General features: G+C 38.3%; 1 protein-coding gene across 1 annotated transcript in view; it reads right to left on the minus strand.

Moving 5' to 3' along the window:
• Positions 1 to 26705, minus strand: part of LOC108769253 (zinc finger protein rotund) — a 160654-nt gene that overhangs the window by 93859 nt on the left and 40090 nt on the right. Inside the window, exon 2 of the mRNA XM_018520131.1 lies at positions 3434 to 3688. Coding sequence (XP_018375633.1) covers positions 3434 to 3688 — 255 coding nt within the window. The remainder of the gene's footprint in view (positions 1 to 3433; positions 3689 to 26705) is intronic.

Genomic DNA, 26705 nt, shown 5'->3' on the forward strand with positions numbered 1-26705 from the left:
TTTTTTTTTTTTTTTTTTATTTCGGCGTGGCACGTTGCCCCAGAAATTCATTAGCCAATCGTAGACACGACTTCGTCATCCAGAGGCATTCTGCGCGCGGAGATAGAAAAAAAAGTCTTATTTCGACACCGGTCCCTTAACGAACGGTCCTGGTATACCGAGACAATAAACCGTACCTTACCGCTCCTTTTTTTTTTGTCTCTCGCCGAATGGAGACAAAAATCCCGTTGCGCACGATTTGCATGCCGGCTGTCGTTGCCGTGTTGAAGGTGCACATGCAGAAAAAGCCGATCGAAGAAGTAAAAAAATGCTGGCAGGGGTTGCGGGAACCATTATTTTAATTTTCGTACTGCTACCGTGTCGAGGGGACGAAAATGACGAAAGAGAGGGAGAGAGAGAGAGAGAGAGAGAGAAGGAACAAGGGACACAAGAAAGAGGACAACGGGGGGACTTTCGCGAGGACAAGGAGGAGAGAGGGGCAAAGGTGAAGGATAGTTACGAAGGAGGGAAAAGAAAGGGATGGATGAGTCCTCTTTTGCATAATCTTCGTCAGGGGTGGTGTTCCGCGCAAGGCCAAGGATTCTCGCGCAAAGAACAGTTTCAGTTGCTGTTCCGAAGGCGGGAGGGAGGGAGGGAGGGGTACGAGAACGCGCGGCCAAAGGTGTTTTGCATCTTGCCGAATAAAATGATGCGGGACCCGCCGGATGAAGCGCGCCCTTTCTTTGCCATGAAGAAATTACCCTAAAGAACGCCTCTAAGCGTTTTAAGGGATTATGGTCGGGCAGGCGTAAAAAAGCCTTGAAAAAGGGTTGACCACCCGCTGGGCAAAACCGACGACAGATTACAACCTCCGAAAACGTGTTACCGATTTCGCACATGACGCGGCATTGCGCTTACATACCGCTACTAAGACGTTTTCTTCATCTGGCATTTTGTTTACCCTCAGCTTTTGATGGTAGCGTGGACGTTTCTTCAAATGACTGTGATATTTTTTTAATAGTTCTAATCGCTATTAGCTTATTTTATTACAAACGCGAATTCTCGAGATTTTTATTAATTTCTAACGGTTAAACTTCAAGCAACGATGGTCACAAGTCGTTCACCGAGATAACGCGATCATCCCCTCGAAAGACGCCAAGGGGTACCTCAGTCTACTACTCTTCCTCGCCCGTATGCATCGTATGCAGATTGGCTGATTGTCTTGTACGTTCATTCTTTTTCTTCTCTCTCCCAAACTATCGCCCCCTCCCCTTCGAGAACTTTCACGGACGGTGTTCCGTGAGAATGCCAGAGACATTAGCATGCCGCGGATTATTTAAATCGTCCCCCTGTTGTCGTCGTAGTTCCTTGTTTTTTCCCGAGGCCTCTGCGATAGACCCATGGCGTGGGTCCCGCGGGCACCCATAACCATAGACAAAAACCGGGTGAGCCCTCAACGGAAGAAGAGAAAGAGAGAAGAAGAAACAAAGAGAGAGGATAAACGAGGCCTCGGGATAACTCTTCCGCGTGCTGCAGGTTCTACGACCGATAAAGAGCGTCCTCGAGATGTCTGCCGCTTCTATTCACATTCAAATCCGGTCCTTTTTGCACCGTACGAAGATGAAGGCGCACCCTAATTTCTTGTCTAAGAAAAACAAACGAGTCCTCTATAATCCAGGATTCTCTATGATCTCGCTTCCGTAATGGGAGCGCAATTATAATAATGTTACGAATGACATAATTGTAGACGATGATCCCATCGAATAATGAAAAATGTAGTACATTTTGAGAGCTTAACAAAAGTTTTGAAACCTATAAGATTAAAAAATTCTTTCTCTTTGTTTTAAAAACATACTATGATAATAGACTCTTTTATTAATCCTCTCTTAAATCGCGCCATAAATGAACTGTTACCTGATTAACGCAAGAAAAACGCCACATAACCACCACTATCGATTCAAATGAGCAACTACTTTTTTCCGTTATTCGTTCTCCTCTCTTATTCATTTCCTTTCGCGCGAATGCGCATACACGCTTTTTTCCCTCTTCCCCAAAAGTCTTTTTTTTTTTCGCGCTTCCGTCTATTTGTTTTCTTTCTTTTCCTTTTTTTTATCTCGAGGTGGAACCCGACGAAAGAACACCGCTATATAAAACGATCTTCAACCCTTTTTGGCGCCCTTTTTCGCCATCGTTTTTCGAGTCGTTTGTATCCCGTTCTGCTTTTCACCCCCGTCGTTTCTATTTCGATTTTACTACTTCACTCCTTCCCGACTCTTTTACACTCATTGTCTCTTCCTCTCTTGACAATCTCCTCTAATCCAGTCTCGTCTAAATTATGCAGGATTCTCGTCCGGAGATAGCACGCAAAAGGGTGAAAGAAAAAAAATAAAATCAAAACAGGGGTAGGGTATTCCGTCCCGCTGACACCGCGCATTAAAAAAAAAAAAGAGAATGTCGGACGGGGATTTTTTTTCTACCATTTCCGAAGCTTTGGTACCGTTGCATCGTGCATTTAACGGTGTCTTTCTTCCGGCCATATTTAATTCAGGCAACGTTCCTACTTCTCTTCCTTATTTCCTTCTATTCCTCTCTAACCGTCTTTTTCTTTTGAATTTTTTGTCGTCAATCTTTTTGTCGCGACTGCAGCTTTCGTCGAATCCGCGAGAAACATAGAGATTACAGAGAAATAAATTGAAAACTTTATGATACTTGTTAGATGTTACGACGATTTAAAAAAGCTAATTAAAGGAATGTCTCTTTTTTTCAATATAGCCATCCCTATTATTAGACGATTATATTTATGGTCTTCTTACGGTCTCCATTTTCTACTCTCTAAATCTGAACCAGTGGATAACCACTGATATCAGTGCCAAGTATACCACTGGTAATCAGTGAGTGAAATGTGAAATTCCTAACCTAGCTAATCTTTATTATGTGATCTAATTAATCTTATTTTAGTGCATAAATTCAATGAATATAGTATTAGAAGATTGAAATTAACATATAAATATCAATATTTTAGGATAAATAATGCTCAAACCTTTCTTTTTCAATTGAACTTCACTGATTATCCAGTGCCAAATACGTTATCAGTGAATAGTGGCATACTTGGCACTGATATCAGTGATTATCCACTGATTCAGATTTAAAGAGTAACATAAAAAAAAATTACTTTATATTCGCAATAAGTAACCAACGTTATTCGCAATATATAAATATTTGCTTTCATGTTTTACTGTAATTATTTTTCTAAAAATTACTGAGATCGTTTTATTCGATTATTAGTCGAGCAAAATTTAAAAAAAATAGGACATTTCTTACGTTAGACTCGATAATAATTTAAGAAAAATATAATATTAAATGAAATTAAATTCTTAATGATTTTGTGACATATAGTTTTTAGTATATAAGAAATCGTATGTAAGAAATCTGGTTGCAATAAGAGCGTACTCACGTCACTGGAAAGGCCATTGTTCCACGGGTAAGGCGGTTGAGGTGGGGATTGTTGTTGATGGTGAACACCGACGCCAGTGGCTGAGTGCGGATTGTGAATGTGCTCCGCCATAACACTGACCCAATGGGCCAGTCCGCCGCCACCGGTGGTCGCAGGACCCGTACCACCTGTCCCGGTCCCTCCCGTTCCTCCGCCACCTCCCCCGCCGCCACCGCCACCTTCTTCACCACCCTCCGACCACGCAAATGAGTTTTTCTGGAAAGAGAAAGAAAAACATGAATTCGTTAAAAGTCTATATGCATTTAAAATAGTATTAGTTTTGGGTTCTCTTATTCTTCGTAACAATATTTTCCAAAAAAATCGAATCTATTCCTCACAAGTGTTGGTGATAAACTAAATATACGCAAATTAATTTTTCTGTCTCAATGTTTTCCTACGTAATGTTTTTCTCCAATTATTTATATTAATAAGTATTTTATTTTTGTGCTTTATACATATAAAGATTCAAAATTATAAAAATTAACTTCGGAAGGAAATTTTGCGTCATATTTCCAGAAATGTTAAGATTGCTTCAAGTATAATTAATAATTGCGCAAGTCGGCTTCTTCTTCAAATTGATAGATCTTAGACCGGAAAAATCTTCCACATGCATATTATATATAATCGCGGTGATTTTATTAAACTCGTTCATTCTTGTCTGTGACCGGTGAGGCAGCATTAGGTATTCATGATAGAGTGCGCGAGAAGAGTTAGCCCATTAATAAATTGATCGATGAATCGGCTAGCATTAAGTCGGAAAGTATATTTGACGTCAAAATATCCTAAACTCGTTTTATATAGGTACACTTTTTCAACTCGTAATTCCAACGATACTAAATTAAACGATGAGGTACAAGTAGATACACGATTATATGAATACAACAAAATTTATATATATATGTATATATTATATTGAATTATTTCGTTATAATTTTGTCACGTATACATATATAATAAAGTAATGTCTTCTTTGACCTATTAATTCTTTAATATTTACTAATATTTGCCAAGAGGAGAAATATTCGTATTTTGGAACTCGAGCTCTTACAAACACACCGTAAGGAAATCTAACAGTTACACAGGATATAGATTATTCTATACGTGTATAACGGTCAACACGCACACATTTACAAATTCGAGTGTAATTATACCGATCCGCGGCGCTATCGACCGCAAGAGACGTCGTAAGAAATTCATAGCCCCAGACAAAGAAGAGAAAACGTACGTCGGGCGATATCCAATCGATACGTCGTCGAATGTAGGAGCGATGAGCACGGTGGTTATAAAAGTAGATGCAACTGAAATCATCTTTTGCTACTGGAATGCTCTCACAATTCTACTTCGCGATATCGGCTCCACATTATCCGTTTCCATTCGAACGGAAAATTTCATATCATCGAATAAAATTGCGTTGAAATTCAGTAATATCATTAGCGCTCATTTCCTGTATTTAATATGTGTAATCTCTTTCACAAGCATAAACGATCATTCACAATGGATTAAATATCTGAGAACTTATCTTTTCAAATATTAAAATAATCAATTACAATCAATTTTGGAGCAGCATTTAAGTTTACGAATAAGCAAAACCCTTCTGTCTCTTTAATATTTATATTACAGCGTTCTACATTACATCTTCGTGTCCTGCTTACTGCGCTATCTTTCCCTCCTTTTAAATCTCCAATAAAATATACATATTCATACTTTTTAAATGACCTCGGAATAATCGGGTTTTAATCCTACCGTCTCTTTTCTCGTGAAGTAAAATCTCAACCCTCCGTGGCATAGCAAACTAATCGGGGTAAATCGTTAATTAAGGGGGACTTTGGATTGAAGTTGCTAATTGTTCGCGCAGCGGTGCATCGTGAGAAAAACGTGTTACGAATCGCAAGCCTGATTATTAGTTTCTCGAATAGCCTTTCCCCCAGAGCTTAACCAGGGGTGTTATTTCTTAAGGGAGTCTCGAAGGGGCATGGATGCGTTTCATTATTGCGAACTAACTTAATTACACGTTCTCGGGCACGCAATATGATGCCTGTAACATTTTTCTCTCTAGGCTTAATACAAGTTCCAGATATCATAAAATCTAATTTGAAAAATAATTAATTTTTGATTGGCTACTGACACAAGGTTTGGTGATTGATAGCACAAACGTGATAAAAACGATAATAAATACATTCGTTATTATTTTATCGTTGTGCCATAAGTCGAAAATGTTTGACTTTAGGTAAATTTACTTCCCATACTGTTACAAAACGATCAATTAAATCAACGCAATTTCTCTTCGTAATAATAAAAAGATATTACGAGATTACAATGAAAAGCTATAATCCATAATGGAAATTCGTTGTCGTAAATAAATTGATCGATTAAATAAAGAATTGATTCTCATGAAGGGTATTGCGAAACCGATAAACTCTGTACAATTGAAATGAGGAAAGCACGCAGGTGCATGTTTATGGATTTAGGTCAGGAATCGCCATAGCTTCGACTAAAGCGAGCCAAAACGATAATCGTGCCAAGAAAAGTTCCTTTACGGCTGTAACTCGGGCAAAAGCAAAAGGAAGCAACAGGAAATAGCCGACTACGCGCTACAATTGCAGCTAATTAATAAATTATAACAGAAAAAATTTCAAGTATTAATCAAGATACACTTTTAAGAGGTTAATTAAGTTTATATCTTTATTTAAAATAACAAAGATATAAACTACCACTTAAAAATTATGTATTAGCTCTTAAACATGAAAAACAGTATAATAAGTAGCAATTACTGTTAATGGTATTAAATACTTAATCAGTTTTTAAATAAAAAGTTCACTTTAACAGAATCGCTTTAATCTCACATTTTAACTTTCTATATTTTAACTTATTTTCACTGGGTCGCCAAAAATTAGATGCTCTAATTAATCGCTGCTTTCTCTCTCGCGTGTGATAATTTTTTAATATTTAGAGGAAAGTCGCCGATACTGACATAGGTCTCCTAAAGTGACACTCCTTTATTTCTCAGAAACTAACTATTGTACTTTATTAATACTAATAAAATCATGATCTGTTTAGCTAATTAAAGAAGTACAAATTCATAATTCATATATTTGTGGCTTATTTCTATACCAAATCAGCTAAAAACCAATTCTATGAATCCGAGAAGAAAATTCTTACGGTGTTCTTTTGCGAATTGTGTAATTAAAATAATAGTGACTGTTTTATTGATAATATTATGTCATTTTAAATGTTTACAGTTTCATAAATTAGTTTCCTTTACAGAATAGGATATATCTTTATTTATAAAATGAAAAGGAATGTTGGTATTATTGCCTACTATGTCAGTTTTGGAGCCCATTTTGTCAAACGCTCATTTTTACATAACTTACGAAAAACTTAATTATTGCAAAATTGCAAACAGTATTATAAAAATTGCTAATACCATCTGATAGAAAATACTTTTCACTTTGTATTTACGTTTTTGAAGTTGTATTTTTACCTTTTGTTTAAGAAATATTGTCTAAAAACAAAGTGATATGTCGGTATCGGTGACCTTCCTCTAATATTTATCCATCGCGAGTTTTTTTTCCAGTTTTACACACAGTCATGTAAACAATATCTAAATAAAACCATCACAAGTCTAAACCAGAAATTAAGGCAAGCAATTCCCGAGTGTAATGAAACATTATCAAGCCTGAGGCAAAACATATCGGGCGAATGTTTGAAGAACTAAGAAAATAGAGTATTATACGAGCAAGCAAAATCACGACTCGGCCTCGTATTTTATACCATCGTTACGCGAAAACTCGCCACCACTAACTATGCTCTAACTTTTTAACTGACAACTTATACCGGCAACAAACGCCAGCCACGTTAGAACGCACTTTATCTCGCAAACAGTTTCGCCGACCTGTCAACCGGCCTTTAACTCTTCGCTAACTATCCTCACGACATCGTCCTTGGCGACATCGTCTACGTCTTCCCATTTGATATACTTGGCGTTCCTCCACTTCCGTTTATATGTTCCTAATATACCACGAGTACTATGCCCACGTGACGTTCGTTAAACCGTTGCGTTGCAGTAACTTTTTAAGGAAAGTTTTAACTCTATTTTCTATCTTAACACTAATGATGGTATATTAAATTTCAGCAGGAATTAAAATAAGAGCAAACATAAATATATAAACAAAGAGTTATTAAAGTAAATTTGAGTTCATTACTCCGCTTCATCCTCCCATTTTTTAACATAGTATAGTGCGTTTCAATTTTTAACTTTTTATATATCTATTTGATAAATCTAAATATATAAATGTATATAAAATAAAGAATCTGACAATTCGAAAATCGTAACGTCATAAAAATATTTTATGCTGCCAATGTAACAGTAATAGAAATTTAACCACAAACAACAATGCAAAAATATTTCTCAGTAGTCCAGTCTAACCTCATCGTGATCTTCCCGACGAAGGGCTAAATTCCTTGGAAAGGCGGGCACACTGCTGACGGTCAAGCCCTTCAAATCCTTCAACTCCTTCAGTGCACCGAGCGCGTTTAAGTTGTCCTTTAGGGATGCTAGATTGAAGTTAATCCCCTGCTCTTTGAAACTGAGATGCCTGTTGAGCACGGTTTTGCCTAACGCGCTCGCCAGCAGACTGCTATACAGCTCATTGCGTAGGATAAACTTTCTTTCGGCACTGCTGTCGTCCTTGCTCGACACGTCGTTAGAGGAATCGGAGTCCACTTCGACGGAAGAGTTCGAGACGACACTCATCGTGGACATTTTAGCCGTTCTCGTTACACTGTTTCGACGCAGTGAAAAATATCTTTCGGGCTTTCAAAACACACGAAAAGTAGCCCTTTTCTTTGGTCTCCTGCGAATCTCGCTTTTCGCCTCCCTTTATTTCAACGAAAGTGAGTTTCAAAATCGTAAGGACCTAGTAAAATACCTGTACATGTGTTCCTTGTATATGTATATAGGAATATATAATTAAATAGGTTCTTAAATTGTGTATATATATATATATATATATATATTTATTTGTGTTTATTTATTTATATATATTCCGTAATTCTTCTATTTATTTATTTAGTTACTTCGTACTCGGTTAAGAGGATAAAAACACCGCGCGGTGCGCGCGGTCTGTGAAATTGCTTCAAGAGCCCACGTGGCACATTAATGTACGGTTAAAAACTGCTTAAAGAGCTACAAGGTCAGCTTCCGAAGTCGAGCGTGTCCATCCGCAGATTCCATGCTGTCTCAAAAAAAAAAAAAGATTTCCCTTTCACGCACCGTGATTCTGTGCGTGGGGTAGGATATAGGGAAAATGTGTCTCCTCGACGTGCTTCGTCTTCGTACGCGCCTCGAGTCTCCTGTTTTTATTGCCTGTTGGCGTAATCGGACGCCATAAGACACAAGTACGTTGCTTATTTATTCCACCTTCTCCCTCTCGGGCAAAGAAGGCGCTCTTCGCTGTTGTACAATTAATCTCTAACGGTATTATTATACTATCACTATGATTGTTAGCGGACTAGTATCGAGGACTAAAGCGCTCCTTATCCTCCACCTGCTCTCCACCGCTTCGATCACACTCTTGTAATCTCGAACGCGGTCGTAATCAATACGGCCGAGGAGGAGGTTTTCGTTTTCTTAGTGTATCTAAATTTATATTATTAGTGCGCGCCGCGTGCTTCGTGACCGGCGCGAATTCGAAGGAAAAAGGACCGCGTTGCATTTAGGAACTTTTGCGCGCGCAGCTCATTACGCATGGCCGCGGGCTTTCTAATTGGCTGGTTAATTAGCGCGGGAGGCTCCATTCTCGTCGTAGACACGAGGTTTCGACGTGCGTGTCATCTCGATTTTCTCTTCTTCCCTTCTCTCCCTTTTTTCGCCTCCCTTACTTCCCACTAATTGTCGCTCCCTTAATTTTCTAATCTTTGGGCTAAAACACGTGAAAAATAGGAACTTTGGTTGATCGTCTGGGATCTCTCCCGTTTTCATGACATTAACATCGATGCTGCTTCCTTTTCGTTAAGATTTGTCCCTCAGTGAGAACATGCAGCATCCTCCCCAAACTCGCCTTCCTCCACCTGGTCGGATCTCTCCGTCGCCAGGAAGAAGAGGAGGAAGAGGAAGCACTGAAAGGAGCAGAAACATCTTCCTCGGTGGCGCGAAGTGGCATCGAGTAACATCCCCTTAAGCCTCCGTTATTTCCGGCGGCGTCATCCTCGTGGCGTATTCGTGGAACTCGTTCAGGAGGCCGCACGGCCCCCCTCTCTTCATCATCGGCGTGAATGACGCGACTGTCGTCGAGCCGAGTGTAGCCGATGGGCACCGGCGGGCCCTTCGCTTAGGCCCGATTCAACGACGGGCCCTATATATAGGGCCCCTCGTAAATCGCGGACGACGTTCGACTCGCTCACGTCGCTCGCTAGGACAGTAGTGGGGGTAAACGTTCGGTCAGTCGTGCTCGAGCCTTGGTAGAGCGCGGATAATTTCTTCTTCCACGTTGTTGCACGTACGTGTTTTCTTGCTATATTAGACGTACGTCGAGTGGCCTCGCGACGACCGCGTGACGTACACTCGCGTCGTCGGTAACCGTTCGCTTCCTTCCGCTTTTGCGGAACCGCGCGCTGGCTCGAGAAGGGGGTCGGCCTCTCGAATCCCAGTTTCTTATGTGAGCGCGACCGCGCGACTGGTTGATGCAGTCCGCGGCGGAGCATAAGGAAGCGGAAGCTCGGCGCTCTCTTTCTCCGTCCTTCTCTCCCTTTCTATCCTTCCTCCTCCTACCGCCGTCTCCTTCCTCCTCGATCTCTCTTTCTCGCACTTGAGGCCAAGAAAGGCGCGCACGCTTCGCCGTGGCCGCCGGCGTCGTCGACGTCGTCGTCGTCGTCGTCGTAGTCGTAGTCGTCGTAGTCGTCGTCGTCGTCGTCGTAGTCGTAGTCGTCGTAGTCGTCGTCGTCGTCGTCGTAGTAGCCTCCGTCTTTTACTTCCTTTTCCTCGCTCTACCCCTCTGCCTTCACACTCCCACTTACCCTCTCTGTCTGTCTTACCCTTCTCTACCCACTCTCTCTCCGTCGGTCTCGCGGACGCGCGGCGCCGCGGCGCGGTAAGAAGTGGTAGATGGAAGTAAGAAGGAGAAAGAAATAGAAAGAATAAGAAAAAGAAATCAAGTACGAGAGACAGAGAGAGTCTCCAAGGTGGAAGCGGAGGAGTAGAGTTGCGGAGAGAAGGGAGTATGGGGTAGGAGCGAGAAGGGGGTAGAGGGAGACGTAGCCCGCGAAGAAACAGATAAATATAGATATTTTTCCTTCGGCCGGCCACCTGAGGAGGGGGTGCAAGTAAGAGGGTGATGGAGACGGTCCGAAGGGTGGGAGTGAAGGCGGCAAGGAAGTAGAAGGGGGTGGGGGAGTGTGTTGCACGCTCGCTTCCCGCCCCCCAACCGAATTGGAAAAATGGAAATAATAAGAGTCGCCTCCTAGGGGGTTGCATGGCGCGCTGCACGAGAGTTTGGAGTCGGGGGCGAGAGCGTCGGGATGGCGAGAGAGGTACGGCGGTGGAAGTGGGTGGATGGGGTGGTAGGAATTGTGCGCAGTGCAGCATGCGCTCTGACGACCAGAAAGCACACATCCAGGAATCGATGTGTGCGAGTGTCACGTGTGCTTCAAGCGGGGTAGGGGACGGGGGACGGGGGAGGGGCAGAAGTAGGGGCGGTTTGGAAGATCGCGGCAATGCTGTGTGTACACACTTGCGTATTTGTGTGCGTATGCGGCGAAGAATATTTTGACGAGTGTGTCAAAAGCGACATGGCTACCATTTTAAGCGCAAACATTCGGACGTTTCATGCATAAGTTAAACACCCTCGAGAGATATAGAACTAAACAAACCGCACTTAATTAATATATACGTGTAGCAGTTTTTTGCAATGATTATTTAATCTCTGAAAGAAACGTGAAAAAACTACATGAAAAGAATCTTTGTAACGATATAATCGTATTAATTTCAACAACGACATTTCGAATAATTACTTTCTCTCGTTCAAGTATTATTTATATAATTTGAAAAACAAGGGGGAAGAAAAAAATAATTCCATTCGATTAATTCAATCTCGCGCATACTGAAAAGGTTTGTCAAAGAGAAATTTCGTAACGAAAATAAGTTCAGTGAAACATCAGATAATAGTCTGATCACTTTCAATGGGTCTCGAGTTATACACGCTCGTTACGATCGATCGACGTAAAAGATTCAGGCTAGCCAGCCCAGAGAGCATGGAATAATCGGCGCCGCAAATATACCTTAGCCTCGTTTTACGAGAAAGTTCGCAAAATAACCGACGATGGGTGGGCCATAAGCGCAGGTAGTGACGCGCTTCTTTTCGAGTGGCATCAACTTTTTCGGGTTAGCTTGATACACACGTGGAAAAACACACGGAAAAAAAGAAGGAGAGAGTGAGAAAACGTGACTCCCCGGCGCTCCCGGAGATTCGGGCTCTTCTTTAACAGAGAATATAATCGGGACGAAAGCACCGGCAGCAAAAGCAGGCGGGAAAGAGAGCTCGACATGCTTCTAATGCCTCTAACGGTGCATCCCTAATTACCATTATACTATTGGTATGCAGATATCCTCGCACTATTGGAGAACCCTTTCTTCCTTTCGTCCTAAATAGCCCGATGAGGGTGCCGAGTGCCACCCTTTCCCCATTGCGGTGTGCCATTCCGCGTACAATATTATTTGTGTTTTGGTTTTTCGGGGCGGAGCGGACCGAGAGGAAAGTTTTACCGGTGCTGCACAATCGCTCGTGCTCAGAAAGCTCGCCTCTGTCTTCGATTTCTCATGCTTCCTTGGCACCTTATCCTCCGAAAAACGGTCGTTCCTCCTATTCAGAGCTTGGAGAGCATTATCCGTTATTACGCTCGTCACGCATGCAAATGTGTGTCTGCCATTCACGTGAGAAGTCACCCTTTGAAGCACTCGAAATGACGCAACTTCTGTTCTCTCTCTCTCTCTCTCTCTCTCTCTCTCTCTCTCTCTCTCTACTCTCTCTCTCTCTCTCTCTCTATATATATATATCTTCCGTTCAGATTCTATTATTGTTCACGAGGCAAAGTACGCTCTATTACTTCAATATTATTACAGTTATGAAAGTAGTTTGAGAACTTTGTATCGTCGATTTGCTTATTGGAATATATCATGACTGAATAATTTATTTTTAAGCATATGATATAAGTCGAAATTATAGCGCTGAAGACATTCAGTATATTCCTATCAAAAAGACACGTGAATGTACACGCTCTCTCACAAAACACATACAATTAAGAATTTGACATGAAAAGAGATTTATATTAACCCCGTTAGTAATGCTGCTGCATTCTTTCTGCTCGAGGGACAACGTGCTTCGCGATAGACACGAAGGAATGGAGTTACGAGAAAGCTGCGAAGAAGGGGGCAACGAAAATTAAAGAAGCGCTAAGCCGGGCGCTAAACCGAAGAACCACTTGTTGAGCAGCTTGTGGTGGCAGCACGCCGGTTAGAGGAAGATCGGAGCGACTCGGAAGCGAAAGTAGAGAAGGGAAAGGGGCTCTGGATGCGACGGGTTGGCGGGAGGGGGTTGGGTGTACGGATATGCAGATGAGGGGCGGCCGCCCCCGTGTAACTAACTTCTAACTTTCGCGTAACGGCCGGCGGCGGTGGCGGCCTTCCGCCAGTTTTACACCGACAGCTCTCGCGCGACGAGTTTTCATCCCTCCTTCCCGCGTTTCCCTCACCCATAGAAAATTAGATCCCCGAGCACTGAGCAGCTCACACCAATCTGAATCTCTCAACCCTTGACTCTTTAGCTGACGTTTCGTTTCAATCTTGAAAACTTTCAAAGAATCCTTCAATTATGATTGTAAAATGTTGTCCATTTTCACGAAACAAATTTTACTTCGCAAATATAAAAACATGAGTAGATGTATAAAAGTGTGAAATAATGATTTTAAAATTGCTACTTTAATGTTACCTAATAGAATACTTAATTTATGATGTGTACGATAATCTACATGAGAAGTTGTAGTAACATGTTTTAATATGGTAGTATTTTTTTTTAGATTACTAGTGACGATAGAAAAAGTGATACTTTAATTCCGATTAAGATAATACTTGATAAATGGAACAAAGCAGAAAACGTCACGATTAATATATTGTAACGTGGATTTATAATTCGTCGCATTACTTCATAAATAAAAAAATTCTGCAATTATATATACACATACCTATATATTAACATAAGATTTTGAGAAGATATACTTTTAACTATAAAATCATTAATAAATATATACATATTATTATTTTTATCTATAAAATATTTTAGTTAAATTAATAAATTAACTAAAAACAAGTAACCAAACTCTCGAGAATGTCAAAAACCAAAAAACAAATAAGGGCTAATGAGAGTTTTTTTGCGCGGTTGTTAGTGCGAAAATAAAAATCGTTTATTGTCGAAATATAGTATAAATTAGTTACGCATAAACGTTTCGGTCTGCTTCCGAGCCATCATCAGTATATCTGAACGTATAATGTAAATTCTCACTTCTTCATGGCAAGACGGCAGAGTGGCAACTCAAAAAAAATCTTCCTACAATAATAAATTAACTAACATACAGAAATATATAAATTACAGTTTCCGCTTTTTTTCTGATACTTATAGATATTTGAAAGAAGATTGTGGTGTGCAGAAGAAATTGCAGAAACCATATTTTAAAAAATTATGAATTAACGTCACTTTACGACGTAACGCGGCCGAAATACGCCTTCCTTATTCCCGGGAATAGAGAGAAGAAAACCGCAGGACAACGGAGCACCGCAGTACTTTTCCATCTCTGGACGTTTTTCCGTTCACCGGCCCGTCGAAAAAAGCCAAAGAGAAGGATGCCTGGCGCCGAGACGCCGGCGACGACGAGTCTCGACCCAGATATCGCGTCGTCGTCTTCGTCGTCGTCGTCGACTACGAGGGTGGAAAGACGACGTCGTCTCCTCCGCGGCACCCCCGCTTTCTTTTCTTATTTTTCTCTTTTGCTCTCCCATCTCGAACAAACCCTCCCTCCAGCATATCCCGGTTGAGGTAGGTTTTTCCACCCTTTCTATCTAGCGTTGCCCTACGAGCATCGGTTTCACACACACATCGAACAGTGTTTCTGTCCAGCAGCGATGTCTACGTTGAAACGATCCTCTCATAAGGACCCCAGCGCAACTCCTGTGACGAACGAGTACGCTCATCTTACGAGTCGCTTGTGAATCGCTCCTATTTTTAAGTTAGCGCGAATGAAAAGCGATATGAGTGCATACGAAAATTTTATTCATTGTGAATATTCAGATATTACATCTGTATACCAAATTTTTATCATAACACAACATTAAAACTACAACTACTTATCATCTTATTTTTTACTTTGAATGTAGAAAAATTCTTAGGAATTTTATTTGCTGTTTTAATATTATTTATTAAAATACTTATAAATCTATATCTAATAAATAACTTTTTATATTAAACGGTGATGCCAATTGTTTTGTTGTAAACTTTGACAACTTAGAACGCTATAAAAGTATCCTAATAACAATTTATTTAAAATCGACAAAATTGAATATTTTCCAAAGAATGCTCGCTATTTTCCGTATTTAGAAATTTTCTGACACAGTTGACACAATTACGAGTGGGAAAACAATGCGTTGTCATTCGCTATGAACGTTGCTTTAAGACGCTACCTTTGCACGGTCCACATCATATTGCTGGTGTAAGCTGCACACGCATAAAATAATAAATTAAGCCGTCTGATATGATCGGGGAGCAGCGCGATTGGTCGCTGCTGCTGGGACCCTCCTTTATTTTTTTATCGCACTACAGGAATCTCCGTTATGCCGGCCATAAAGGCTCTTACGGTACGGCCATTTTGAATTATTAATGGCTATATACGATATTATGCATGGTATTGTAAGTAGAAGTCAAGTTAGTAATCAAGTACGATATCATTAAAAAAATAATGGTATCTACTTTCGTATTATAATCACAGCTAATAATATTGCAAATCCATATTAAACGCATGTTTAATGTCACATTATGTGTGAAAATTGCTTCATAATTACAATCTCAATAAAGTCTCAATAACGTAACAGTTATTAACAATATAATTGCCTATGATATTTAAATCAATGATTTGGTATTACGAGATTATAAGAAATCAAAGAAAATCGCTTAATAAAACAATCATGAAATTAAAAAAATCGTTCAAGTAACGCAAACGATATTATGTTATGTATATAAAATCGAACAAAGATCCGTTTGAATAAAGATTAAACGATCATATTTGGTTTTGAGTAAATTCTCAGTAGAATTAACTTCGTAATTCTGAAAATATGCGAGCAAATCAATGTAATAAGGTACATTCGAAAAATTCTCAAGACTCGACTCAAACGATTCAGGTTAGATGAAATCGAAGGGAAAAGTACTTAATGACAGAGCGCAAGTTGTACTCGTTGAGACTTTGTCCGACATTTAAGAGTGTTTGATGATACCGCTCTAGCACGCGACTATGTGAAGAAATCGCCAAGAACGATCGACACCCAAAGATCATACGTCGGTATAAACTGAGACAAAGAGCTTGATCCTCGAGATTTGGACGCTGAAATGGGATCCTGAATAAACACCGAGAATCGGGATGCGTATCAGTTTATGTAGGCTAAATTGTTTAAGGGTCGGTGTGTCCTTAAGCTAAGGCAAAAGGTTGTCTGGGGCGGCGTCTAGCCGTGTCTATCGATTATCCCCCGTCCTTGTCTGTCCCCTCCGATCTTACCGTCCCTCTTCCACCGCCCCACCTTGTCAACCGACTATAGCTATACATCTCCATCCTTTCTCCTCTGCTTTTCCAACATGTATGTCCTTCTCTTTTTCCCTCTTTATCTATCTTCTTCTCTTACTTTCTTTCTCTTTCCTTTTGGTATCCCTACTCCGTCGAATCACCATCCACGTTCTCGGTGCTCCTGACCTGTCGCAAACCACCTACGCATTTACGCACGGCACTTGGACCCTTCTTATGACGGCGATTCGATCAGGAGTCTCAGCTGTGAAGTGTGACCCCGAACTGTCAGTGTTTATCATTAATTCTGTAGTTATAGCTAATAAACTTTTTATAGAAAAAAAACACAAGCTCGCTATGTAATTGTGATAAATTGTCAAATGTATTACTAGATCTATGTCGTAAGATTTATTATTTCTCTCTCTCTCTCTCTCTCTCTCTCTCTCTCTCTCTCTCTCTCTCTCTCTATATATATATATATAAAAATCAAGATAAAAGGAGAGTATCGGAATTTATAAAAGAGAAGATTTTAGTTTTGAAAAGATATCAATATAAAAGCTTCGCCTTCTTTTAAAGTTTACAATATCCTCATTTTATGTTGATTTATGAGATATAATAAATCTCCAGCAATAATATGACAATATATTATAGTATAATTGTAGCATAATAAGGATATAAACATAATATTAAATATATTATTTATTTTATATTAAATATACAATATTATATACATAGATATTGCGAGACACACACATTTCAAGAGTTAAACATTATATAATCTGAGAATATTGACAGATTGTCAATATGGAGAATATTGATGAGGCCGTCAACCCGCTGGCCACGCTACATATCACGATCTCAATAAATAAGGCTAGATTTCGATTCAGATGCCGATGTCGGAGAATTGTCAAGTTTCAGAAAATTGTCAGCCTGAGATAGTAAAATTGCATTAAGTGCATATTAGATCAAATTAACGCAAGAAGTGAATATTACGTCAAAAAATTGAAGTAAAATTATATATTGTAAATTGTAGCACGTAACAAAATGCATCATGCATCCAACTGTTGGTGTATCTTGAAACGGTTAGAGCAGCGCTTCACTGCTGACTACTTGGGATTTTATTCATCGCGTAATGTGTCACGAGTCGTTTGCAATGTATCGCAAAAGACATCGTGAAACGGAAAACGCAACGTAAGAATGAGATGGCACGCAAGGCATATAAAGCAGAACATATTTCATGTGTCGCTATAACAGGAATACTACAAAGAAATAGTGAATTTTTTTAACAAAATTTAAACCACGATTAAAAAATTTTGTAAATATTGTGAAAACATGGTGAGATACTTCTTTTCCTTCACCTATTTATATCACTTCATCTATCGTGTTATTTTATTCGGTAAAAATTACATTAAAGATTACGACATCGTATTTTTGCAGTAGCAATAAAAACGGCGCGTATTCAATAAAAAGCGTGATGAACAGGAAAAAAAATTTTTTAATTTTCATTATTACGACTGCAACTATGTGTCGTTTCGAAACTCTGCACAAATTGTACATTATTGCAAATATGTTTCGCTATTTATCCAAAAATTAAGTGAATTATATCGCAATATTGTAAGAATATTAAATAAAATTTTTTAATTTTCTTTCTCTTTTTTTCTCTTCCAAACAATTCTATCAAGATATTGCTATTTGAGTAAAATATCGTAGTAATATCGACAAAATCTACATATCAAACTATTCTTCCAACTGTCATACAAGAATTAATTGAATCTCCAAGTACACCTGAGAAACCTATTTAGTTGAATCAATTAATTACTTGTTTGGATATGGGCAAACAAATCCTTGGTCGATGCAATAAAATAATTTAGTTGAAGCCAAACATTTGGTTATTGTTAACAACTTTATCAGATGTCAATGTTTATCAGAAACAAGTGAAATGTTACAATAACCAAATGCTTTGCTTCAACTAAATTATTTTATTGCATCGATTAATTTCTTGTTTGGATATGGGCAAACAGATCCTTGGTTGATTCAACTAAATGGGTTTCTCAGTGATCTATTATGGTATTATGTCGTATTAAAATTCGTATTTGAAAACAAAATTGCGTGTCTAAGACAGAAACAAGGGAGGTCACTTGTAATAAATTTTTAGGGTCAAACGTGCATATTAGGGATGTATCAGCGGGTGTTCCAAGTGGCGATTAGCGATACACGCGCGCGTGTGTGACGGACAGGTCGTGACCTAGGCCGTCTTGAAGGGCAGACATTTTTTAATCGATAACCAGCCCCCCCTCCTCCCCTTCCCCGCGACGACCGACACCCCCGAAGGCAGCGGAGGGTGATGAGGTCGCTGACTAAAGGGGAGACCGAAGGGGGTGAAGAGGAGGGAGGGAGAGAGAGAGAGAGAAAGAGAGAGAGACCGCGACGATCGTGGAGGCGTACAGACGCCGCTGTACTTCGGTGCTCTCATACCACCAGCCTAAATAAAGGCCCATCCCTTAAAGCGGATCGGCTCGAAAACATTGTTAAAGGGGATGGAGCGCCGAAAGTAGTCTTGGCTGGGTGAAACGGGTGAGATTAGCAAAATACGCCGGTCGTACCGATTAGTCACGACAATAGAACACCGTTAATAATAGCGGTGAGAAAATTCTTCAGATGTGGAGACACAGTTTTAGCAAGTTTAAACGCGACGAAATCATGAAAATACGCAAGTGGATTGCATCAAATATTCAGTATACGATTAATCATTCGCGAATTGCGGTGGAAAATAATATTTTCTATATGCAACATATTTGTCAACACACGAGAAGGCATTGAGAAATTAAATATCGGTGCAGTAGTGCGATAAGTTGCATGTACGATAAATGTCCCAGTTGTTCAAAGTTGCACAAAGTAGTTTTAAATAATTAAGACAATTAAGATTTTATGACGATGCTAAAGTCGCTGGCAATTTAATAAAACTTTGTACCGTCTTTGAAATTTCGCTCTAAACTTCCAATATTTTAGTACGCGTGGCACGAATGATCACGTTCCATTCGACAGTCCAAGCTCATTGAAACTTTCGAAGAATCATCGGCATTCTCTCACATAATTCCTCCCCTTCGACGTGTCATGAGTTTCGTCCAGTTACGTCAGACTACGTAATAACAAAATGAAAGGAAAAAAAGGAAGGAGAGAAAAAAAAGCAATAAAGAAGCGAGCATGGAGAACTCGGGACGAAACGGCAAAATATTGTTTTTCCATTCTTCTCGCGGGCGACGATGGCGAGACGAGGTGCGAGCAGTGTTTTCAGAAAAAATACATCACCCCCGGTCGCCACCCCCGCCCGCGGCATGTCGATCTGTATTTTTTCCACCCCTGTCCTCCCCCTCCCATCGCGTTATATCTTGCTCCCTACGGCAAACGCAGGGCTTGCAAATTTCGAAACGAAAACATCGGCCGAAAGTAAAACCAAACTTGTTTTGCGCCTTTTTGCAGTTGCAAAACAAGGCAGGTGTAAAACTACAATAAAAACTCTAGTGTAGGGATGGAAAATAACGTTTCATCAATCACATCGCTATTTCTCTGTTTGTTATATTGCAGCCTGAAAATTTATCACTAAATCTGAACCAACATCAATGCTGATTATTTTCCACTATTGAATGTTCTACCCTCAATCAAACTATTTCAATTTTATTATCAATTAAACGTTTACGATTTACATCATATTAAGACAAAAATATTGTATAGTTATTGACTGACATAAATATCAAATTAAAAAAAATATTTATCGTCTATAAACGTGATACAAATGAAGTAGTTACGTTACAAATCCTTTTCGTTTTAATCCAATAATATATCACCATTACTATTAAAATATAATAGTACACATATTTTTTCAAAAGCATAAAAACGTAATTAAATTTTTCAGAATTACTTTTCTAGAGAGAAGTTTGTAATAAACTTTCCTCGATGTAGAAAATTTCGAATTTCAGATCGCTACACTTTACACGAAACAATTTGCAAATAATTCACGTAAAGCGTACAGACCAAGTTTTAATCGATAATTTCTTTCTCTGACACTCACGTTTCTGTTATGTCAAACTAGGGATGAGAAACAGCGTTTGCGAAAGAATAGTCGGTAAATTCTGCAAATGGATTTTAATACATTATCGTCTTCAGAATACATTCTTTCAACTAGAGGAGATAAGCGCATTTAAGAAAAAGAACCGAGGCATTACAACGATTAATGACTGCAATTCCACTATTTCTGGCGACAGTAACACCGCGCTGCGCTGCGACATTGTCGATTTACGGCTTCGATACTAATTGCGCCTCCGTTAGTAATTAATACCTCTTTAATGATTCGGCGAACCGTGAAAGAAGCGAGCGAGCGAGCGAGCGAATGAGTGGGCACAGCCGATTCACCTGCAGCGCTTTATTTTACGATCGTCGAGATAATTTCTGCAACTTTACGCGAAGCATCCTGGAGCGCACGTTGTTCGAGACAATTGGCAGCCGCGATCGAAGTCGCTTGAAAAGCGCGCCGCCGCTAATTACGATGGAACGGCGCGGCGCGGCGGGGAGCGTCAACGTCTCGTTAGCGCAGATTTTGTTAATAGCGACGTGCAACGGCGCGAGGTTCACCTGTTGCGTAAACACGGTAACACTAGGTGTCCCGGAATTCTAAACGAGTAACCTCAGGAACGTCCGATAAAACGCGTCACCGAACGCATTTCTCCCTCCGTTTTATAAACGCTGCAGTGAGTTAAACTAACGAACGAGTGAGCGAACAGTAAATGTGACCGACGTTTGCCTTCATAATAAATTGTATTGAAATAATGTAAAACGAAAAAAGGGAAAGAACTGATATTTCGATGGGCCTGCGCGTCACATTTATCACCGAGTATAAATTTTGCAAAATAATCAATATCGCGGCGCGTCGGATGAATCAGACTTACAATTCGAGGCACGCACTCGCGCATTAATCCTGATAACGCCCGTTTTGGCAACGCCGGTGGAGATGCGGCAGCGTTTAAACACGATCATATATCACACCTGGATATTATTTTTATTTTCGGACGGAAAAAAATTATCTCTGTCATCCTTTGCAACCTGTTGCAGCGCAAACGCTACAAGGGGGAAAACAAGCGTTCGGATTGTCAAATAAAAGTAATTGAGAGAGTGCGTCGAAACGGTCCGCGGATCGCGCAGCCAGTCGTTGTTTTTCTGGATAAAAAAAAGAGGAGAGAAAAAAACGAGAGAGAGAATATTAAACGGTTACCTGTTGCGATCTGTTGACTGTACGAGCGAACGATCGGGTTTTAATCATGAAAAAGGTAAACAAATGCTTTTTTATGTTATATTACAATCGCGAGCAACGGATCACAGCCATTCGAGGCTACAAAATTGAGATTTTCCTCGGAGAAATCGCACTGCGAAATCATTCCAGCATGCTCCCTAACTATTTCATTGTCAACATTTCTCATATAGCGTTTCTAAAATTTATTAAATCTCCAATATATATCTCTTTCCTCTTATGGTGTTTTTCAACCAAATCGTTTCTTGCAATCTTTTTTACCTTTTTCATATCGTATCAATTAAATCTGTTTATTTATTGCACTTGTATTTGTTCATCGTAGATACATCCCAATATACGTAGTTGATACATGATCAACTTGAAATAAAAAGTAGAAAAAATAGATAAAGTTCTAAATTAATGTCACTGATATTGTATATATATAATATTAAAAAATTTATAAAAAACAGAATCAATCGAGTTTGGCTTCTGAGAAGTTTATACATTACAGATTGTTTGTACATTCCTCATCTAGTACAATAGAGACGACGAAAAAATTCTGTGAACGCGTGGAGAGATCTGCAAGATTTCGGCAAACCTTCTCAATAGTAAAACAGGTTTCTCCCGCATTCAACCGTGCGTTTTCCATGATAATCGAACACCCTAACCGACGCGGTAACGTATTCCCTCGGATGGTTCGGGCGAGTTCGAGGTCGTGCACCCCTCCGCGTTAGGGGTTGGTAATTCCAGACCGGGTAATTCCTTCCTTCGTACATGCCAGGACCTCCCGAAGTTCCCTGTTTTATCCACCGTGGATAAGGGTTGGTTGACTGCCCAAAATCTAGGGGTAAATTGGAACCTTCCGCATCGCGTGGCGGTAAAATTCGCTCCAAGGATCGACATGGGGGAAGGATATTGTGTGTAGCAAATTCTCAATTATACTGCACCGATAATCACGAATAATGAACTTTCGTTTTCTAATTTTTATGATAATTTCGATTTATAAAATAAATTTATGAAATAAATTTATTCTAAAAGTCTTTAGATCTTGATAATGTATATTTATTGAAATGAATACACTCATTTCAATATAAATCTGTCAACGTATGTAAATATTTTCACGCACATACTCTTCACAAATCTCACAATATAAATCTGTCGATGTACACGGAAAAAACGACTATGTTTGCCAAAAGTCGCCCATCAATACATTTTTTTGGATATAAGAACTATAGTACGATTGTGATAACCATAAGATTGGCATATCTTAACGGTTACATTTACCAAAAGTCGCCCATCAATACATTTTTTGGATATAAGAACTATAGTACGATTGTGATATATAACCATAAGATTGGCATATCTTAACGGTTATGGCTGTAAAGATGTACCCATCTTACGATTATCACAACCATATATATTGATGAGCGCAAATTATCATTATTTCTGGTTGTAGCAACCGTAACATTTTTCCTGTGTATGTAAATATTTTCACGCATATATTCTTCACAAATTTCATGAAAATTTTAAGACATAATATTATAGCCATTGTTTAAACAAAATTGAATGAATTAGCAAAATAACTGAATTCGATAATCAATCATAATTTAGGAATTTAAAAATAAGACGAAAATAGGACCCTCAATATTAAAATAGTAAATATGTGTGACACATCAAGGCAAAGAGGAGTTCAAGAATAAATTAACGTGTTATAACAATAAAAATAAAAAAGCAAATATAAAAATATAATTAACTGTTAATATACTAAAATTTAATCGCAATCGCATTACATGTTTCAGCTACAAGTTCGAGCCCTGCTTAGATGTACAGAATACAATAGAAAAATATACAATGTGTAAAACGAAGCGCAACCGCAAAAAGTTATACATAATATCATATCGATGTAAAGTCCGTGATGGATGAAATACTTGAATCAGACGAAACAAAAATTGCTCGCCAATTGGTTGGAAGAGCGATTGAAAAAACCTTTAAAAAAAAAAGAATATTTTTATATTTGCTTTTTATTGTTATAACACGTTAATTTATTCTTGGACTTCTATTTGCCTTGATGTCAAACATATTTACTATTTTAGGAATTTAAATTATTTAAATTATTCACAAATTTTTGAAATTATTTACATATCGTATTATTCACTAATGTAGGACGATAAATCAATCATAATATTAATTACCGAATACAAATTATTTATAATAAATCATCAAGCCACATGTTCTTTTTTAGAAAATTACGTTTATGCAACAACTTTTTCTTGGATTTTTTCTGAAAAATATATACCCGTCATATTTTAAAAGGATATTTTATTTGAAGCATAGAGCTCAGAAAGTTCATAAGGTGAAGGTGACCGCAAAAATACAAGAAGTAATTTAAATAGTGTTAAATATTTATATATAATATTACACATGCAATATATCGTATCGACATAAATACTAATTAGTATTTACATCGTATCTACATTATGTTATGTCGTTGAAATACATCATCTCTCTCTCATAGCACTTTTATTTAAAAAAATAATTGGAATTATAGTAACCATTTACAAAATTACAATCACCTCTCGTTCATCGAAAAATTATTTTCACGAGGGTACACTAAAATTTCAGGATGCATAAAGTCATGTAAAATTTAATTAGTATCTACCATAGAAAAACCGTGCTTATTAGAGCGGTCAATTTTTTCACATAAGCGTATACCGAGCGAAAAATCGGCAAAGCCTAAAATGTTTCCAAACAACAATATCCGGATACATGCTAGAAAATTGTATCGCCGATATTATATAAATTTAAAAAGGATCAAAAAGAAGAATAGGATGTTTAGTGTGTCGATGTTCTTCGTGTAGTTCATAGTTCTTTATAGCGTGATATAGCGTGATACCCTGAATTGCAAAACATTTTATATAATAAAACGATTACGACAACTATATTTTAAAAAAATGCTCGGAAAGAAAATATTTATTCGATATTAGTCATGTCTATTAATATCAATTTGTAAATTTCTGATATCATCCTTGAAACAGACAGACATGTGCATTTTTCCTTCAAAAACCCGTACAAATTCTAATTTATAGACGGCATTAAAATCTTTCTTTTTTCGCAATAGTATTAAACGAGATTAATCGAAAGACATAAAAACTGCATATTTAATTTTCACTAATGGATCAAAGTTTGCGACCAATATTACGTAAAACTTTAATTACTATTTACTGCAAAAGGCATTCGCATTCGATAATTTTATTGCTTGCAAATAAGAGGCTACATTAATTAATTATCGTTTCGTAATCGTACCAAATCATGCAGAAAGTTACGTATGCTTTAATTACTATTCGTAAGAAATATGCACGATTAGCTGTCGACCTTTTTTTTACGTAATAGGTAAAGATCTAAATTGCAAGAATATGGAAAAGAAAAGGAGATTGATAGAAAAAGAAATTTCTTAATAAAAAATTATGTCGCGCTTGCCATGGTCAGGCCAGAGTGCACAGTTGCGTACAAATCGAATTAACATCTAAACGAAGCTAAATTATCACGTATATCTCGCGTCTATCGTAACACCGCGCTTTTTTCGCGAGCATTCGCCACGCTTCATAACCAAGAAAATCAATGAAAAATAATTACAAATAACCATAAAAACACGAAAACTTAGTCAAGAGAAACAGCGATCCCGCTTGCAGTCGTGTCGATAGTTACGCGAACCAATAATTATCACTTTGTTAAAAACACAAAAAACTATACGTAAAGATTAAAGATATCGATCAACCATCGTTAAATGGCAGCTACTTATCTTTTCATTCTTTGCGCGTAACATTAAAGGTGGCTATAACACCACAAAAAGTGATGTTGATATGAAGTTTGAAAGAAATCACGTTATGATTGTGAGATATATCTCGCAATCAATATATGTATGTATTATTAAAATTAAAGTTCTTGCCTGCAGTTTACTGTAGCCATCTTAGATTGATTTTAGAAGTAAGAAAAATACATAAAGAAAATTCTTACAAACTATATTAAAGTGCATTTTTCAATAAAACAACATTTGCATAGATAAAATAGTACAATATATCGAAAATTTCCCTCATGTTCTGGTAATCAATAAATAATCATATATTTGAAACTGCTTAACCAGAAAACGAAAGCTATATGACGACAGCTATCGAATTGAGATACGATTTTATTGAACAATATTTCTGTTTCAATATATTTTGCAAGAATTTTTATTATATATTTTCTCGTTTCTGATATCAATCTGAAAATCCTTGCACGCATTTACAGGTAAGGATCTCTCCTATCCGATATTTAATTGCATACGAGATTATTCTCACAAAAAGTTTCGGCCTACGCACGATTTCAGTGCATGCACGCGTCTTTAAGTCGCGCCAGCTTCCGGCTTCCGGTTTCCGGAAGAAGTGTTCTCCATTCGCTTTTCTCCCGCTTTCTCTCTCTCTCTTTCACCCTGTCTCTCCCTCGTTTCTATCCAAGAATCTTCCCGGATGGAGACGCGCTCGCTGTCTCCCGGAGCACGCGGTAGGAGATTTAGGGGAGAATCGTACGATTAATGGCATCCCCCGCGGCATAAACGACTGTGGCGCGGCCTTTCCCGCTAAATTCAGAATCGAAGATCGAATGGCTGATAGGATCTATCGTGTCGTTGCCACTTGGACCCTCCCGAAGGAGAACTTCCTGACTTTTTCAGACAAACACGAGTAAGCGACGGTATAACTTCATCGATTGACATTCGTGTACATACACTGAAAAAAATGTTATTCATAATATCAATAAATGACATTTACTGACTTTAAATTCACTGATATAATGAACTTTTAATAGATATTATGAATATTTTATTGAGTATTTTTTATTAGCTAATAAACTGATATAATGAACTTTTAATGGATATTATGAATATTTTATTAAATATTTTTTATTAGCTAATAACTGGATTTATTAATATAACAAATCACTGTTTATTAATATGCTGTACTTGAATATATCATAACTTAATATAACATTTAATTATTATAAATCAACGAAAAAGTTCATTCTTCCAACAAATATGTTCATATACTTAATAAATTCATTTATTAGATGTCTATTATAAAATTTTGTAGAAGTGATAAAATACATTCA

Source organism: Trachymyrmex cornetzi, unplaced genomic scaffold (genome assembly GCF_001594075.2).
Source record: "Trachymyrmex cornetzi isolate Tcor2-1 unplaced genomic scaffold, Tcor1.1 scaffold88, whole genome shotgun sequence".
Lineage (NCBI taxonomy): Eukaryota > Metazoa > Arthropoda > Insecta > Hymenoptera > Formicidae > Trachymyrmex > Trachymyrmex cornetzi.